This window comes from Scatophagus argus, chromosome 18 (assembly GCF_020382885.2).
Source record: "Scatophagus argus isolate fScaArg1 chromosome 18, fScaArg1.pri, whole genome shotgun sequence".
Taxonomy (NCBI): domain Eukaryota; kingdom Metazoa; phylum Chordata; class Actinopteri; family Scatophagidae; genus Scatophagus; species Scatophagus argus.
This window is the reverse complement of record NC_058510.1, coordinates 4761982-4779938: the sequence shown is the minus strand read 5'-3', so window position 1 is coordinate 4779938 and position 17957 is coordinate 4761982. Positions and strand designations below refer to the sequence as shown.

Sequence of the window (17957 nt, the reverse complement as noted above, 5' to 3'; positions counted from 1 at the left end):
CTGTAAACACGTGTGACACAAAAATCTTTTTCTTTTGACAGGTTTCAGAATAACACACTACCTGTTCAGTACCAAACAGCAGATAGACACAGTTAATGGAGCAAATAGCAGCTAAAAGGTCCTGGGTTTCCTTCAGAAGATGGCAGAGGCTAAAAACAGAGACACAGGACAGTGAATATTGGACTCTCATTCATCAGTTGGTCAGAAGCACGACTCCAGATTAACATTGCTCCATAATTGCTGGTTGTGAAAATAGGCAACTATTTGCTCATCAGCTTAAAAAGTGAAATATCAATGTTGTGTTTAGGGCTTCCTGCTGCTCCTAATTTTTTGTTTTTTTTTACTTTACACCACTGATGAGCCTACACTCAGCAATTAGCGGCTTTTCTTCAGAGTTGAGGGAGTATATGTCCAGATTTAAAGCTTCAGTTTAGTTAATTTCCTGTTTTATTTTGTAGTTTTGTGGTTTGATGTAGTTTTTCCCCCCTCTTGTCTCTTGTTCAGCTTTACGTACCTCTCTTTGTCTGTTTTCCCTCCCATTTTGATGGCCTGACCTGCCCTGATGGTTTTCACCTGTGCCTGGTCTCATTTATACCCTCTATATAAGCTCTGCTTTGTCCCTGCATTCCCTGTGTTTGCTGGGTCACTTGTGATTTCTGTGTTTCCCTCATTTGGTTTATTTCTGATTTGGTCTTTACTTGGACTTCCAGCTGCTTTAGTTTGCCTTCTTCTGTCCTGTAAGTTTATTATTAAAGTTTCCATCGTTCACTTTACCTTTCCTGTCCACGTCCACGCTAAACAGGACACCTGTAGCCTAGCTGTGGTGATGTTAAACTAGCTGTTAATGGTCAAAATGTCAGCTCAGTGCTTGGTAAACCAAATGTGTGGACCATTTGGAGTTGTTTAAATGCACCATTGATTGCACCTGGCTAAGTAATGAAAGTAATTCAACTAATTTTGCTCGACATGTAATGTAATTGCTTCTTCATTGAGTAATATGTAATGAGTAGTGGATCATTTCTTTCCTGTGACTTTCCTTGCACACATACACACAAACTAGTATGGAGACACACATGCACTCCTCTGATAAATCGTTGTACCTTTCAATCCTGGTTTTGCAGGTAAAGAGTGTGCAGAAATCCATCGTGCAGCCCTCTGTGAACTTGTGTGAAGCCAGTGAGAGGAACACGAGGTGCTTGGAGGAGAGAAAAAAGACCCAGTGAAGGACAACGCTGGATCAGCAATCTGAGACTCCATCATCTGCAGCCAGGTAGGCTCCTCACGCTTTGGGGTGATCATCAAACCGCAGAGACGGAAATAACATCAGCTTTGCAACATTCAATATGATCGTTATATGAATTTATAAATAACATAGTCACATTGTGGTGATTACTTTGGGACAAACTTTCGGAACAACTCACATTTCCATTAGCATATGTTCCGCCAGACATTTTATTGCCTCCCTGGATTTTTTTTTTTTTTTTTATTGCTCCAGCAGATGTTCTAGTGGCTATCATCAAAGAGATTTATGCAAGCTGATTACAGCCAAAGAGTCTCCAGAACTGAATAAACATATTCAAGCCGGAAATGGACCCAGGCTCCTTCTGCTAAATAAAATCTCATCTCCTTTGGTGTGTAGTTTAACCTGCGTGTGGAAAGAGGCCAGGGCGTGACATGTAGGAAGTCTAAAAGTCAGGAATTTTGCTAAAGGCTTGAGAGTACTGTGCTTTAAAAGTAAATTACACTCTAATATATAGGCATAAAGCACAAGAAAAGAGGCGGCATATCCTAAGTAGCTTTCCCTCTCACTCTGTTTCCTTCTCTCGCCCCTTTTAGTTGCCATATTAGAGCACCAACAGAAAGTTTTTACTGTGTCATCTCCTGTTCTCTGAGTTTGAGCATTATGTCCAAGAGTTTGCAGTTTTGCCCTGTCCCTGCACTCTTCCCACATGAAACTGTCAAACCAGTTTGGAGGATTTTACCAATTATCACCCATTTCTGCTCTCAGTCCAGCACCGCTGTTATGAGGAGAGGTCAAATAAAATCAACTGCGACTTCGACAAATACACTTTCCTGCATTCCCATTACTTACCAGACTATAATTCCCTTGTGAAGCCGTCTTCTCGGGCAGTGTTTACTCACTGTGTACGACTCCCAGCAAGCTGCACCAATTAAGATGTCAGAAAACGATATGTCAGCCTGTTCTGCCAGTCTCTAACGTATTTTATTTATGGAACTTATTGGAAGCCGAACAAAGTCTGGAAATAGGGAGTATCTCATATTGTAGGCTTGATTCAATTCAAAGGACCAAAAAAAAAAAAAAATTAACAAAATCTAACATTCTGCATTGAAACCTTAATTTTCCCCCCTTTGGAGCTGATAGAAAATCATGATTATCTTGTTCATTTTGCTGCAGACCTTAACATTTTGAACCTTACCTCGTTTTGTTGTGGTAAAATAACAAAAAAGCTTGCAAATTGATTTTCTGTCAAGCTATTGTCACTACACTCCTAACTGGGCTGCAGCAATCTCTCTCTCTCTCGCCCTCTCGCTGTGTACTCCTTTCATTGTGTGTTTATTTCCACATGTTGTGTCCTGGTGTATCTGCTGCCAATGCTGGAGTCAAAGACTGTGAACAGCCAGGCCAAGAATGGCAGCTGACAACGTTATGTGCTTGTCCCCTCTCTGTGCCTGCAATGCGCCACTGAAGGCAGTGAATTAAGCATTAAACAGGTTGTTTGTCTATGCTGAAGCATTTAATTGGAAACTTCTGACTGAATGCCTACAAATAATAATAATAATAAGGGTCCCCTGTGGCCTCACTTATCTATCAGCATTCGACTACTGCAAGTCTTAAGTGACAGCAGTTCGTCTTGGACAGGCAGCACTAGGGATCACCAAGGCCACTGCTGCCGTCTCCTGGGTACTGAGCCGTCAGTGTGAAGGACAGAAAAACAGCAGCAGTCAGCCCAAATCGGTAATTAACAAGTAACCTTTTACATTAATTAATTAATTAATAAACAACTCTCAAATCAGACTGGAATAGTAAACACTTGCTTTGCTGAGTGCGAGATGTTACTTGCAGCACTGGGGCACTGGGTCAATGAATTCTACTCTGAAAATCCAAAGCGGAAGAAATTCTAGAGTAATATGATAATCAGTGAGGATGGGAGAACATTTGTACAAAGTTGTGTTTTTTCTTCACTTATATAGTGTTTTACTCAGTGCTGTTTTGGTCAGATTTGTGTCAGCACCTGAAGGGGAGTGAAACAGATTAGACAGATTGGAAGGCTTTCAGCCAGATTCTCATGTTAAAAACAAAATTGAAAATGTTTTCCACTCAGTTGCTCAGATGTTAATGAGTTGTGATGTTTTACAGCGTAAACGTTTTGTTGTAATGTCACATTAGTTTCTTCTGTTTGCGAGCAAAAATCATATCTGTTCTTGACGCAGAAATATCCTCTTGTAGTCCGAGGAGGTTCTGTTGTTTTTATGGTGGGCTTTCGTTAAAGGCTGAAAAGATTGATTAAAATGGCAGAATTATGTGTCCCACAGCACAATTAAAATCATTGATTTTCTTGAGGGCAGCTGAAGCAGATTTCTGTCCCTATTGATTGTTTGTCCATTCCAATTTATTGATCTGAAGCTTTGGTGAGATGACATCTCACTGAGGTAGGTGCAGTGTTTACACTTTTTACAGTGATCTTTAAATGTAAAGCTTTGGATTTCTCCACAAGTCAAGACTGTGCACATGGGCTAATGAGAAGACGGCTCATCCAGTGTGCCAGGTTTTCCAAAACCAGAAATAAAAGGGATAAAGTGTAAGGAAAGGATAAAGTCTGTTCTAATGCAAGCTGCGAATGTTAGCATGCAGGGCTAACTGGCTCACCACCTGCAGTAGTAATGCCAACATTAACAGCAAAAGCCAAAATCGTAGCCTCTTCTGAAACTCAGCGCAATCTCGCATTTCTTTCATTTGTCCAAAAAAAAAAACAAAACCAAAAAAAAACATGGTGTGTTTTTCACTTTCGAAACTCTAAGACAAATTTACATCGGTGACATCACTTGCTTTTATGATTTCATTGAGTTTAACAACTAGAGCTGAACGCCAGCTGCCCACAAGCTTTCACACTGGCAGATGAGCCAGACGGACTGGGCAACAGGAGCAGCCTATGCTGCAGCAGGATGACTATATTTTTATTTTTCTAACAGGGCGTGTAAAGACACAAATTGGAACACACGTTTGCACACACGCAAACAGAAGCTGGATGTGAGATGGTGTGGGCCTGTGAAGTGCCCTCCACTCCCTGTGGTCTGCTGCTGGCTAAGCCTCTGTTAATTTCACTAACCACCTTGGCTGTCTTCTCAACAGTCATCATTAATCATCTCTCCCCTCTCTTCTCCTCTACTCCCCCTCCCCATATCCTGTCCTTTATTTTCCTCCTCTACGATATTTTTTCTGCGCTCTTCTGCTGTCTAGTGCTCCAGCGTTTGTGTAAGAGCTGCAGTGATGAGATAACACCAACGGGCCTAATGGCAGGAATGCAATGAAGTTGACAAAAGACCTTGTCCATACAAATTATACTGATAATGTGCTGCTACACTGTTGTGTTTAACACTGTTAAACCACATACAACCATATCCGAGAAGAAAATGCTAATTTTCTTTTTATACTTCTGGGATAATCTTAAAGAAGGAGTCTGCAGAACAGAATACTGACCAGTACAAATATGTAAGCACCCGGCGCGTTACTTGCACTGTAAATGACAACAATATGAGCTGGTTTTTCCTGTATCATGTTCTTTGGCTGTAGAGGTCAGCTATCACATGAAACAGTCTGGTTGGACAGAGGCCTTAAACTAAACAGTAAGAACAATTTACCATCGCCCAGCATGACATTAAAATGTTCATTTGGCCTTTTGATATGAATCTTTCGATTAATGTCACAGAAAATGAAAGGAAAATCATTTAAGTCAGATGAGAAATCACAAAAAAATAATTCTTACCAGCCTCTCATTAAGTGCACATAGTAAGAGATTAGAGAAATATGGCAAGAGCCCCCTTTTTGATGAATTATTTAACTGCCATATTGCAGCATTTGGGCAGGCCTATGATTCACTCATGGATCCATATGCCACCGTGTCCTTTTGCATTTTGTTTGAAATAAATGCGTTTGAAGACATGGGGTTTTCAGCTCAGTGGAAACATTCACTGTGATATTCACCAAACTGTCAGCTGTTTACACTATGCATTCACTATCATTACAGCACTAACCCAAACGTAAATGTAACGATTAACGTAACATCCACAGTAATTAAATCTGAATGGCTTTTTAAGTCAGGAGCTTCCACTGTATGGGTTTGGATATTCTTTACCACGTCGAACTTAGTGAGATTAAACAAAGTTTCTATAAAATTTTCCCTCTTTTACTTACGCAAAATAATTTCTTCTTCTTCTTCTATTGTAGACATTAACTGCTGCCCTGTGCCCCAGAAAACTGAATGTGTCACACATCAACAACTTGATTTAACATATCAATGAGTAGGTTTGGACTTTTTCAAATCACACACAGCTTCTCCCCCAGCAGGGTTTGAGAGGAAGATGAGACATTTCTCAACGAAAATGGCAGAACGTAGTTTATGTGTTACAGGTTAGTGCTGAAAGAAGTGAACCTCTTGGATTTTTATTTTTGATTTCTGGTTTTATCCAACTTTTATTCTTCACATCCAAATCTCTGATGTAAGCCGAACTTATTTCCCCAGAGTGTACTTCACTGTGACATTTTCAAAAGCAACATCAGTTGCTGCAGTTCAGCTGAATGAAATGTACCATGCACAGAGGCTGAAGTAACTGACAATGTGGAAGCGAAGCGAGGGCTGTTTAAGGGTGAGAGGATCTCAGCAGCCGAGCTGTCTCTTCAAACATTGGGGCCAATATAAAAGGTCATCTTTCACCACTACACACAGCCCACCTGGCATTTCAGTGGAAATGATCTCAATCCCTGCCAGGGTACAGTGGGGCTTCTTCAACACAGGATGAGGACCAATAACAGTTTTTACACCTCCACAGAAGGGAGTGAGGGAGTGTGAATTAAATTACTCTAAACACATACTGTTTTTTCTTCTGTTGGAGAATGACCTCATTGTATTTTTGGGATTAGTCTTGCAGTTGACCATTCGCTCCTTTCCCTTCTTCTTAACGTTTCTAAACCTGTCAAGCTTTCTCCTTTCTCCTTACTCCTTGTTTCTAGCAGATGATTATGTCAGCTTAATGTATAATAATCGAGCAGGTTTTATCAGCTGTGGCTGTTAGCAAATGCAAACTCGAAAGCTCAGAGAGTTGGATGAAGAGTACACAACAATGATATAATGTTAGAAGACTGAGGCTAAGCTAACAGACCAGAGCAAAATGTTCTTTGCCATATCAGAAATAAATCACACTGACTGCAGACGATGGAATTCTGATCGTTTTCCTGTAAGCTTCCATTTAGGAGAAATAAGGCTCAAAAGAATATATCAATTGAAGACCATCAAGTTTGAGAATAACAGCAGAAAAGCAGGAGTTATTTCAAGTTCCTCACTAACCAATAATCCATGTAAAAGAGATGGAAATAAACAGAAAAACATTTTGTCTATGTATTGCAGGGTAGAGCTGGTTAGCTCTAGAGTAAGAGTTCAGTGTTCCACATTTAAAAAAATGGATGCTATTGAAAAATAAGCAACCATGACTTAAGAGTTTGATTGGAGTTTCAGGGGTGTAAACCTCCCTAAACCGAATGAAAAGTAGGAAGGTGGCATCTTTATTTCACTATACTCTGATATACAACTGCATCTTTTCTCCCACTGGGGGAATATTCCAGTCCTGAACAATGTATGTTTTTATTATAACCCCACAAAATGTAGTTTTTTGTTTGTTCTTTTACACTTTTGCTCTTGCATTTTTCAGTCTTAAAAGGTTAGGGGTTGGGCAAACAGTCAGTTTCTAATAAATGCAAATTGAATTCATTGCAAGCAACATATTAGCTACTTTGCTGTTTTGAAATCTGAATCTGTGGGTCTTGAACCATGGTTTCTAAGACGCTGTAAATAAACAGAGGGCTGAGTCAGTGTCAGCTATATGAGTTCACCCCCTCAACCTCAGTCCCTAAAAGTCTGTGTTTTGTGGCATCAACTCTCCCATCGGGGGTGTTATGGCCCACAGAGTGTCACTCCACAGTGTTGATGGCACCACCCCTACCAAGTGGCTAATGAGGTCAAATGAAGAATTACACAGTCGGTTTAACCCAGGGGCCTGGGGCTGCATGCACAGAACAGCTTGCAGTGGGTATATCAGCCCGAATCCAGGACACCTGTGAGGCAGCAAGTCACTGTTTCCTTCATGCTTGATCATGTGGACAACCAGGGAGAAGTGAAAGACATCTAAAGGAAACATGAAGACATAAGATCTGCAGAAAAGTGCAAAAAAAAGCAGCTCCCTGCTCTCAGTACTATAACTGAGGCAGAAATCTGCAGACCAGGCGCAGCAATTCAGCAGACGTTTAGGTTCATAGCCAGTGCAGCTGCCCCTCTTGGGCTGAGATTAATTGCTGGATGGATAAAACCACAGTGATTGACAGATGAGTTGCAGCATTGAAGAGACATGAGAGAGATGAATGTGGAGCAGTTCAAAGTGAAATTAGCATTTGGTACTTTGAATTCCTCAAAAGGAAATATGCTAGCACTAAACATTTTTGGAGTTTATGTTGCAAAATGTGATCTTAGCTTCATTAGCAACACGGCCCATTTTATGTAGTCACAGGTGTCGAAGGCTTCGTTCTGACTGTGCACACATTTGCAGACATCATTTTTAGGAAAACGGTTTAAAATGTCTGGCAACCCAAAAAATACACACAGGATGTTCTGTTATTCACCAGTGTTTCTGCTCTGATTACACAGAACATACAGTAAACAAACACTGAACACATGATGAAGAGATGAGTGAAATAAAGAGAACGTGTCATCTATTTATGGGTATTTGCATATATGATACTTTCACAAGTTTATACAATGTAGGGCTGGAACAATCAATCATCTAAGTTAACTGATAGGAAAAAACACTAGCCAGCAATTATCAGCTGCTCATAAGTAATTTTTAATTAGAAGTGCAATAAATTAATTGGATCCAACTTTTAAAATGTGATGAAATTATCTTGGACTTTGGGAAACAGTGATGAATATTTTTTTCCTACTCTGGCAGTTTTAAACCGTTAGAATTAGAATTAAAATATTGAAAATAATCATGTCTTTCCACTATATGACGCTTTTCCTTACACACGGTAATTGCACAACTGGCAAGCACGTTATATTTTTCTTCTCTGAGAAGGTTTTTGTTGTCAAATATTGTTTACCGTAGCCATGTGTTGATCTGATTTGTCACACCTGTCCTCATTTTACATAATATAAATTGGTCTGCTGCTTTATATGGAGAGCGTGAGTGTGAGCACAGGGCTTAAAGTGGCATTGCAAAATAACAAAGGCACCGCCACAGAAATAAAGCCACAGGTAGTTTATGGGCTATCATCTGATGGAATTATTTTCCCACTGGCTCCAGGTGCAGTGCCGGGATAAAGGCAGTCTATCACCAGAGAGCCAGACAGCTAATGCGGCATAAAGAGCAGCTCAAAATTTGCCCGTGGTCGGTGTGACCCTTTCTTGTAACTGGATCTTCCTTAATGAGCTACAAGGCGCTTTGAATGACAAATAAATGGTGTTTTGTTTTTTAGTTTTTTTTTGGTTTAGTTTCTTTTTTTTTATTTCTTATTTTTTTAGGCCAACAAACTCCTCAGTGCGTCACTAATAAGGTTAATTTGAGTCCCACTGGGCAGGAAGCATTAGCTTCATTGTTTATCCTCTTTAACGCCGTCCCCTGTTAGACTGACAAAAAGAAACAGTGCTGGCAGTTTCATTAGAATGACACTAAGTGGAAGGTGAAAGCCCAGTTTACTCATCAGGTCTGAGCCAAATGAACTGGATGCAAGCATGAATTACTTACTGGTTTCTATGCTACAGGATGACAAACTTGTTGTGACTGTTTGCATGTTTTACTGTAAAAGAAGCTCATGTGTGCAGAGGTGGAAGAAGTACCCAGCATTTCCACTTAAGTAGTAGTAATATTATCGCATAGAAGTACTCTGTTAGAGGTGAAAGTCCTGCATTTAAATTTTCACCATTCTAAACTACGAATTAGCATTAGAATATACTTTAAAGCACCAGCAGTAAAGGTCCTCATCATGCAGAATGTGTATAAGTTTGTTTGGATGCATTCATGTGTTCATCACTTTAATGTTGACGCTGGTGAACGAGGTTAAACCAATTTATTTATAATCTAATGGGTAGCTTGTGAATTTCCCCTCAGGGATCAATAAAGTTATATTTGAATCTAAAATATTACATCATGATTATATTTGTAAAGTAATGTTCAAAGTAAGCGAAGCTGTCAAATGAATGTAGTGGCATTAGCAGTACAGTAGCAGTATAAAGTAGTACAAAATGGAAAATCAAGAAATCAAGAAAAGTGCAAGCACCTAAGAACTGCTTAAGTACAGTACTTGAGTAAATGTACTTAGTTACCTTCCACCACACCCGGAGACACAGCAGTAATGAAAACGGAGCTGTACAACAAGAAGCGAGATTGAGATTTAATTGAAGATGAAACAGCAAACCGATCAGTACACGTGTAACATATCGATGTCTTATACTGACTGTATTGTAATGTGTGTACTGCATGTAAAATGGTCCCAGCCTGCGTGTCCTATTTCCCCAAACTGATTACAATTACAAATTTAGGTTAGGCCGACACAGCACAACAGTTATCTCCGGCCAAATGATAGACTTCCTTAATTAAAAATGGCAGACTTTGAGACTGCTGTTGAATGAATTATTTCTCTGAGATGCTCCCGCTGCCTCGACGCCATTCAGTCAAACAGACAGTTTATACATGCGGGAGGGCTAAACTGGAGGCTGCTGTTAAATTCACCAGGGCTACTGTTGCATACAGTGCGCCAGATAAGCCTCATTTGAATAATTCCCATATAGCTCTGCTGCTTTATCTCAGAGTTTAGCCATCAGAAACGTGTGGTGCTGTGCTTATAAAGTTGTCAGACACCACAGCACCACTGTTAATCAATAACAAGCTTTGGGCACTGCATTGTATTGTGGGCGCAGATATTATTGACATCCCCTCAGACTCTGAGATCTATAATAAGCTTTGCCTTTGCAGCGAAATTGACATTTTAAATTCTTTTCAGCCACCTCTTTGTTGTGTTTGTGAAATTTGGGAGAAAGCGGAGCGTGCCACAGCTACACTGTGGGCTTCAAGCATCCTGGGAGTTGATTGTACAATCGCGTGAAAATAACCGCCTCGGCTACAGATCTTGCACTGGGGGAGGGGGGTGGTCCTAAATCCCAAGTCCATTAAAACACTTTAATAACAGATTAGCAGGAGCCTATTAGTTGAAAAGGGTTCTGAGATATCCCGCTCCCACACGTATTCTCAAAGTCAGCATGGCACCCGCAAAGTCTGAACTACCTGCTATAAAGCTAAACACTTTCAGAGTCGTGAGTAACAGGCCAATCTCTGGGACAGGATGTAATTAAGAGGAGGACGTTAGAGACAACAGTGAGTCTTCATCTTGGAAATCTCAAGAGGGTTTATGTGCCAGAAAAAACACAAGGAAAGAGAGAGAGAGAGAACAGACAAAGTCATTGTACTCAAGTCTGTGATGGGCATAGCAGCATCCACTATCAGGGTGGTTCATTAACAGTATATTTTAAGTTGATCCTAATGCTAACCAGTGACATTAACATACACACAGAGGGATGGAGTCCAAGATTGCCTCTGCAGCAGCAGTATCTGAAGATGGATATTGTCTGCTGAGTGCCAAGACTATTTTGGGAGCCTGAGCCCCTGACTTGTCTCTGGGCACCCTCTGATCAGCTTTGTCATCAGGTGTGGGAGCAGCTACACCCTCTACATACATCCTGACAGTCACACAAAAGTAAAGCATCTGTGTCGCTTTTCTGGGGGAGGAAAAAAATGCAGCTTCTTCATCTACTTCACTGTATCTCTCTGTTTCTTGTAGAGATTAGTAACATGGAGAGATAACCCTGAAGTGGCCGGCAGTCAAAGCCATGATTATGATATATGTCGGGGCTTGAAATGATCCCAAACTTTGGACACATTCTGTCGTTTTATCTGACCCCTTTCCTCTTTTCTCCGCCCCCTCGCTATTTTGTCTCTCTTCCTCCATTTTGCAGCCAGCGTCACCACGTATTTACATCCCATGTCCACAGTGTCCACATGTCCAAGTGCATTTTGTGTCAGCAATGATCATCCTTAAAATGTATATAAACAAAAGGATTTAAATAAGAATCACTGCAAAGAACTCAGCAGCAGATTTGGACCCCCAAGCCCCACTTGTTCACAATCCGGTTACGGCCTTGGTGGCAGTCGTTCCTTATTCTGTAGGGCTTTTACTATATTTTAGGACACATTCTAAATACGAAAAGAGGGACTGTGGCAACAGTAAGACCAAGAGGTTTGCCAGTGATTGTGGATGGGCAGAAGCAGTATGAGAGCCACGCTTTGATGCCTCTGGTTTAAACAGAACAAGACTGCATTTCAGTTTCGTTCCGCAGGTTTTCCGTGTTAGATCAGGCTGATAGCAGTCGCTCTCAGACCTGTGTGCGTTATTGCTTGTTTATTCCATTTCCTATCTCATTGCCTTTTCTGCTTACCTTTCCATTTTTCGCTGCGCGGCACATCGCGGCGAGCTGAAATGAAATCTTCGGCGCGTGCTCATTGTTCAAACACACGCGCGCACATACGCACTCTCTCGTGCGCAAACACACATTAGCGCTTCCTTTTCTACTTTCTCCCCCTCTAGTGCCTGTTTGCGTGCGTGTGTGAGGATGAAGTGGTGTCCTACAGAAGTTTTGAACGCGTGCGTCAAAAGTACGTGAGGATCGTGGCGCATTGGACGGCTGTAGTGCTGAATGAACGGAAGGAGGAGGGAGATCATACATTAACTCCTGCTGGCTGCGGTGACTCTCCAGTTGATAGAAGCCAAGACAGAAGGATGCACTCAGAAAAACACTAACAGATCTTTTTGTTGTCGTTGTTGAGAAGCGACAAATGAAACCCAAACGAAAATCTACTTAATTTTTTTGGCCGTCCGGTGTTTTCCAGAGGATTTTACGCGCCCAAAGAGAGTAAAGAAAACGCTGCAGAGATGAGTGTTGCATGGTTTTACATGCTCGTGAAGGATCCCCTCTCCTGATAAAGGGACGGAAAAGGACAAGACAAGGCTGTCCATGATATTTTCCAAACGAAGATTGCAAAGGTGGAGCGATTAGAGAAGGGCTGATGACGGGACTATTAATCCTTTCAGTGCATCAAAAGCACCAAAGGGTATTAGAAACGCTTGGATGGAAATTTGGCGAGTGTTTGGAGCTGTTTTTGGTTTTATATGAAACTGGTGATTAGTTGTGGTGTGTCACATCTGCAAGGATTTTTTTTTTCCCCACTCAACATTTTTTTAAGGAAGTAAATTTGTTTTTCTCCCCCCACACCGAAAGGATGTCTGGTATGAGCGTTTTCCAGGTGTGAAAACTCTCATCTCAATCTTTTCCCCCCCTCTTCTTCCTAAATCTAAATGGAATTAGTTGAGTCTGAAGCCGTTTGTGAAAGGAATAGACATGGTACATGGGCACAGCTTCCATCACGGTAAGACATCACCAGCTGAGGCACACTTGCTCAAAGCTCTTATTGCTCGCTTTTACCCAAACCAGAAAGGAGTGTAGTAATCCTTTAATCGGCACCACATAACAGAGCAACAGATACATCTAAAACCAGAAGCAGAATGTGATGAAACAAATCATCATGAGGTGATGCACAGACTCACAGCATCCTACAACCTGTGAACTCACAGCTGAAGGTCACACAGTTCGAGTAGGTTTATTTTGTTTTTCCTTTTATTATTATTTTATTTTGCGGAATACATACTCACGGTGGCTCCTGATAGTAAGGTTTTGGTCGTCTGTTTATGTTTTTTTGTGGCCATTTTTAAAACAGAGTTTTGTTACTGCTGATTGCCAGCAAATAGGATATGACACAGTTAAAGTTCATGCCTGGAGGTCAAAAGATTCCATTTTTTACATCACAGAATATCTAAATCGCCGTTACTGATAATTTACAAAGATTTGCTTGTTGTTATGATTAGCTGTGTGTGCTGTTTAGGCATCCTTTAAGGTTACAGTCAGCACAGGTTTGCGTAACGCCCGTACTGTACATGAAACCCAAAACCTGACATTTTTATTCCTTGCTGACTCAACCCTCCCTCGGCTGAAATCAAGCTGTGCACAAAACAGAGAAAATATCAGAAAAGCAATAATGTGTATATCACTCTCTGCCGTCAAAAAAAAAATGTATTTATCTCTCTGTTTTCACAGTTGTTGCAAGTCTTCTCATACTTGGGTTGTCTGGGGCAACAAGGAAAGATACAGCAGGTAATCTGCATCACCACAGCAGCATGTCTTCACTCCCTAAACATCCTCTCCTTCTAAGCTTTAATCTCCTCTGTGTCTCTCCCTCCCTTTTTTTTTTTTGTAGTGAAAAACAACTCTGGAGTGAAGCCTGCAGGTCAATGTGGAACGTGGGTGAAGGAACCAGAAGGAGGGCTCTTCACGTCTCCCAATTACCCTAACAAATACCCCCCAGACACAGAGTGTGTTTACATCCTTGAAGGTAAATATTCTCCTTGAGCACGGCAGCAGTAAAAGGAACAAGGTGATCCAACAATTTATTCTCTAAAGCTAAAGCGTTCACAGGGTTGTCCCGGGGGGAGGAATTCACAGCACCTCCTTAGGGAATGATGAGCTGTATTGGTTTGTTAGACAGTGAGTGGCTGCTTCAGGATGGTATTTTTCACACTGGGAGGTGATACCAACTCGAGGTCTAAAAATCATCAAGTGAATGGAGAAGCTAAAGCAGCTTTAGCTGTTTTAGTGCTGAACTGCCTATAACAGTGGTGATTGGAGGTGTGTATTGAACATGTGGGCGTGCTGATAATGAAACAGGTTGAATCAACAAAAGCACAGCTAATATTTAACTCCTTGCTTTGTGCTACGTGGTAATTATTTTCATTGTGTCTTCCAGCGCCCCCAAGGCAGTGCATCGATCTGCACTTTGAGGAGAATTATTCAATCGAGTCCTCTTGGGAATGTAAATTTGACAACATTGAGGTTCGGGATGGACCCTTTGGCTTCTCCCCAATGCTCGGACGGTACTGCGGTCAGCACAGCCCACCCGATATCAGGAGTAGTGGCCGATACCTGTGGATAAAATTTGTTACAGATGGGGAACTGGAAGCGGTGGGCTTTTCGGCAAGTTACAACTTCACTGCAGGTACATTTTTTGTAGTTGTCTTTGCCTTGCAGCTCTTGTCAAGTCATTTCTCTCTCTGTAAGTACATCTGTGCTTTATAGCTCTAACAGCAAGGCTCCAAATGAATAACAAACATCATCCAGGGAGCTCATCCTTGTGGGAGCTTCTTGCAGTTTTATTGATTGTCTGTCTGCACACACTCAGTATTTCCATTGGCAATATACTGTCATTGGCTGGGACACACTTGTGACTGGCAAGGCTGTTATTTTTCTCTCTGTATCTGGAGGGATGTGGAGCAGTGTCAGATTTTGATGCAGTTCAGCAGCTCCGCTCCTCTCTGGAAGAGGCATAGCGAGTGTAGCAAACTAATCGGTATTGTCGAACACAGTTGTGACGTTATGTGTAAAACCTTGGCTTTCTTAATTTGCCTCATCTTCAGATGAGATCCCATTACTGAAGCAGCGTGAGGTTTGATGACAAGAAATCAAGGCACAAGCGTGATTTGATCTTCCTTCACCTGCACTTGACTGGGTTTAATAACGCTGTCAACTTTTTCACTGTGTTTTAGGCTTGAAAAGCACAGTACCAGGAAACACAAACAGTGAACAGTATGGCAGTTTGTCTCCACACATCCACTGCACCTTCAGGGAAATTTTACCACTGGAGATTTGAGTGTGTCATTGTTTATATGATGAACACTTATGCAGTACATCGACCTTTCATTCGAAAAACATGCCTCTGGCAACAGGCTATTGAAAAGAAAGCTATCAAGGTGAAGAGGGACCACAGATTTATCTCTAAAGCACCTATGCGTGTGTTGTTATCAAGAAATCAGGATGTTGAGGCTCTTCAAGGGAAATTGCAGTGAAGAAGTGAGGTCAATAGCAGTAAAATTTACAGAGGTGAGGGATAAAGTGAAGGACTTGATACCATGGATTGTTAAACAGAAGTGCAGCTACGTTTCTGAGATTTGTCAAAACAAATTAATGTAAAACTACACTAAGGTAAAACTGCTGTAGCTGTGTTCTTGTGAGAAAAGTGGCAGGAAAGCGTGAATGGACGCGAATCTGAAGGGGAGTGTCAGGCATGGATGTGCTCTGTGTTACAGGAGCCTGCTGAGCTATGAATCTCTTCTCCTGCTGCTGCTGCAGGTTTTCGGTCTGCTCTGAGTTCAGGTTTTCCATTTAGAATGTGTTAAATGTGTGACCTGGTGAGCAAACTGAGCAGCAGGCCTAAAGCGTAGTGGCTAAGCCTTTACCAGAAAATGCTAACTATGCTACCACTAAAGGATTAATTAAATATTCTAAATCTCTCTTTTGCCAGCAGTTAACATGTGAACATGGGTACCGCTCTCATCTGCACAGTGAAAATGAAGCTACTGACAGCAGTCGCTTAGCTTAGCTTAGCACAAAGCTAGCTGGATTTGTAGTGTAACAAAGTCAGCCAAACAGCACCTCTCACCTCTCTCCTAACAGCACCTCCTCTGCTGTACTTTTAACATGTACAAGTAATGCGCAGTGTACATATCTGTACTCATGTTGAAATTCATCATTGCGTAGCTGACGTTTGTTCTTAAGTTTAAAGTTTGAAACCCCATTCTGAGGTTGCATCTCCTGATCAAGCCGCATCAGGCTTAAATGAACAACTTTCGGGGTCATTCCTGCCTGCATCCGGTTTAAGCCAACTGATTTGACCATTGGACCTTTTGTGCAGTCCAGGATAGTGTGTACGTGTCTCTGTATGTTTATAAAGTACAGTCATGTTAACAGTCCTTCACCTCGGTTTACACTGCACGAGGCTAATTGTGCCCATTGCGTCATTCTGTTGATTTTGGATGCAGCTCACCTCATGTTGTGTCTGAATTCAAAGCTCACTAATTAGCACTGCATCTTGTTTGTTTAGACAGTAGCCTGCATGAACCAAACTTTCACACAGCTGACCAGCTGCACGTGTCAGCGACTGCTTCTTATTGACCGAACTAAGAGTGGTTTCGGAAGAAAGAAAACAAACAAAACTGTGAATATAACCATTTGCATGGCGTTCCTAATGAAGTGAGGGACAGTCTGCAAAACTGTCATCCCAAATGTGAATACAAATTGAAGTACAGTACATCATTGCATCACTACTGTAACTACACAGGAAGGATTTATTATTTCCTGTGTTGATAGAGAGATAGAGAATCCAGACTGCATTTTCTGTAATGCGCATTTGAAGTATTGTTTCCTCTGTCTGCTTCTCTCAGGAGTCTCATTGAAAATTTGCCGAGAGGAAAGAAAAAAGCTGTGCCTCACGACTTGATAGGAAATATCTGTGGCATATGATTTACATAATTAAAGAAGATAAAAGTCCTGAATTCACTCAACTTGATACCCTGAAATCTGGCAATGGGAGTAGAGTCTCACATCTGCAGCTGCTCTGCTAACCATGCTAATTCATACAGCCCTCATCTGATGAATGAGAGAGGGAAAAGAGGAGGCAACAAAGAATCACACATGAATCAGCTCCTCTTACTCTCTTTGCTCAGTCATTTTAGGAGCAGAGAGATAAAAACTCTTATGCCTCTCCTTCACATTCTGCCAGTGTCCTTTCAGAGCTTTGTGCTCTTGATGACTAATGTGGGTTAGTACAGCCAGTGAATGAAGGAGCAGCGACTGGAATCTCACAATATCCGGTGTCGTATTATATGTTGAGGTACTTCAGTGGAGCACTTCATGTCATGTGGCATCAGAGGAAGTAAGAACTGCTGATTTAAGAGACACTAGAGATCAACTCAAAACAGTGACTAAATGAACTTGGCTGCCAGAGTGATGCGATTCAAACGATCACGGAGCTTCTAAATATTTTAAACACTTATGATATTTCAAATAATTTAAAATCACACGTGCAGCTGTTTCCTGTTGAATTAACTCGGCTATAAAAACACACTTTGAACGATGAGACTGTCTTGCACCTGTAAGTGTCAGAGCAGAAAACCCTCAGCCGTGGAGTCCATCTGGCAGGCTGCACGTGTGACTCACTTCAGTTAACTGACTGACTGAGCATACGTTACACTGTGGTCAGAAAATACCTCTGCTCACCAAGTGGATGTTGACTCTCAGGTGACTCACAGGCACAGCTTATGCAGCCCACTGTATTAGATGCCATCCAACAATATGATACTTGCTGATGTCGCTACAATATTGACCAGTGAACACAGTCAGTCACAGATGAAGCTGCCATCCCTTTCTGCTTATGGCCATAAAAGAGAAAAACAAAACAAAACATCAATAAATGTAAGCTGTTGTAACCACTGAATGAAATGGTTAATAATTGGTAAATGGGGCCTGTTCTGTTTCCAGTCTTTATGCTAAGCTAAGTTAAGCTAACTGGCTGTTGGTGGTGACTTTACTTTTGCTATACAGACATAGAAGTGGTGTCTTCTCATCTAGTTCTTTGCAAGAAAATGAATTACTAAACAGTTTCTTCAAGTACATATTGATAGTGAGTTTAAAAAAAAACTGCAATGCAAACCACTCAACCTCAAGATGTTATCTTAT

General features: G+C 41.3%; 1 protein-coding gene across 7 annotated transcripts in view; it reads left to right on the top strand.

Moving 5' to 3' along the window:
• The first annotated feature begins 517 nt into the window (after positions 1–517).
• The window catches only part of neto1l (neuropilin (NRP) and tolloid (TLL)-like 1, like), a 69555-nt gene continuing 52115 nt past the window's right edge, over positions 518–17957 (top strand). For 5 of the 7 annotated variants that reach the window (XR_006841381.1, XM_046370664.1, XM_046370661.1 and 2 more), the window contains exons 1-6: positions 523–737; positions 1122–1270; positions 11924–12762; positions 13488–13544; positions 13648–13782; positions 14194–14442. Coding sequence is in view for 6 of the 7 variants with exons in the window: in XM_046370664.1 (XP_046226620.1) it covers positions 12735–12762; positions 13488–13544; positions 13648–13782; positions 14194–14442 (469 nt within the window). In the remaining variant the exon portion in view is untranslated. Of the gene's footprint in view, positions 738–1121; positions 1271–11923; positions 12763–13487; positions 13545–13647; positions 13783–14193; positions 14443–17957 lie in introns of all 7 variants that reach the window. The other 2 variants (XM_046370665.1, XM_046370663.1) reach the window with 2 other exon arrangements.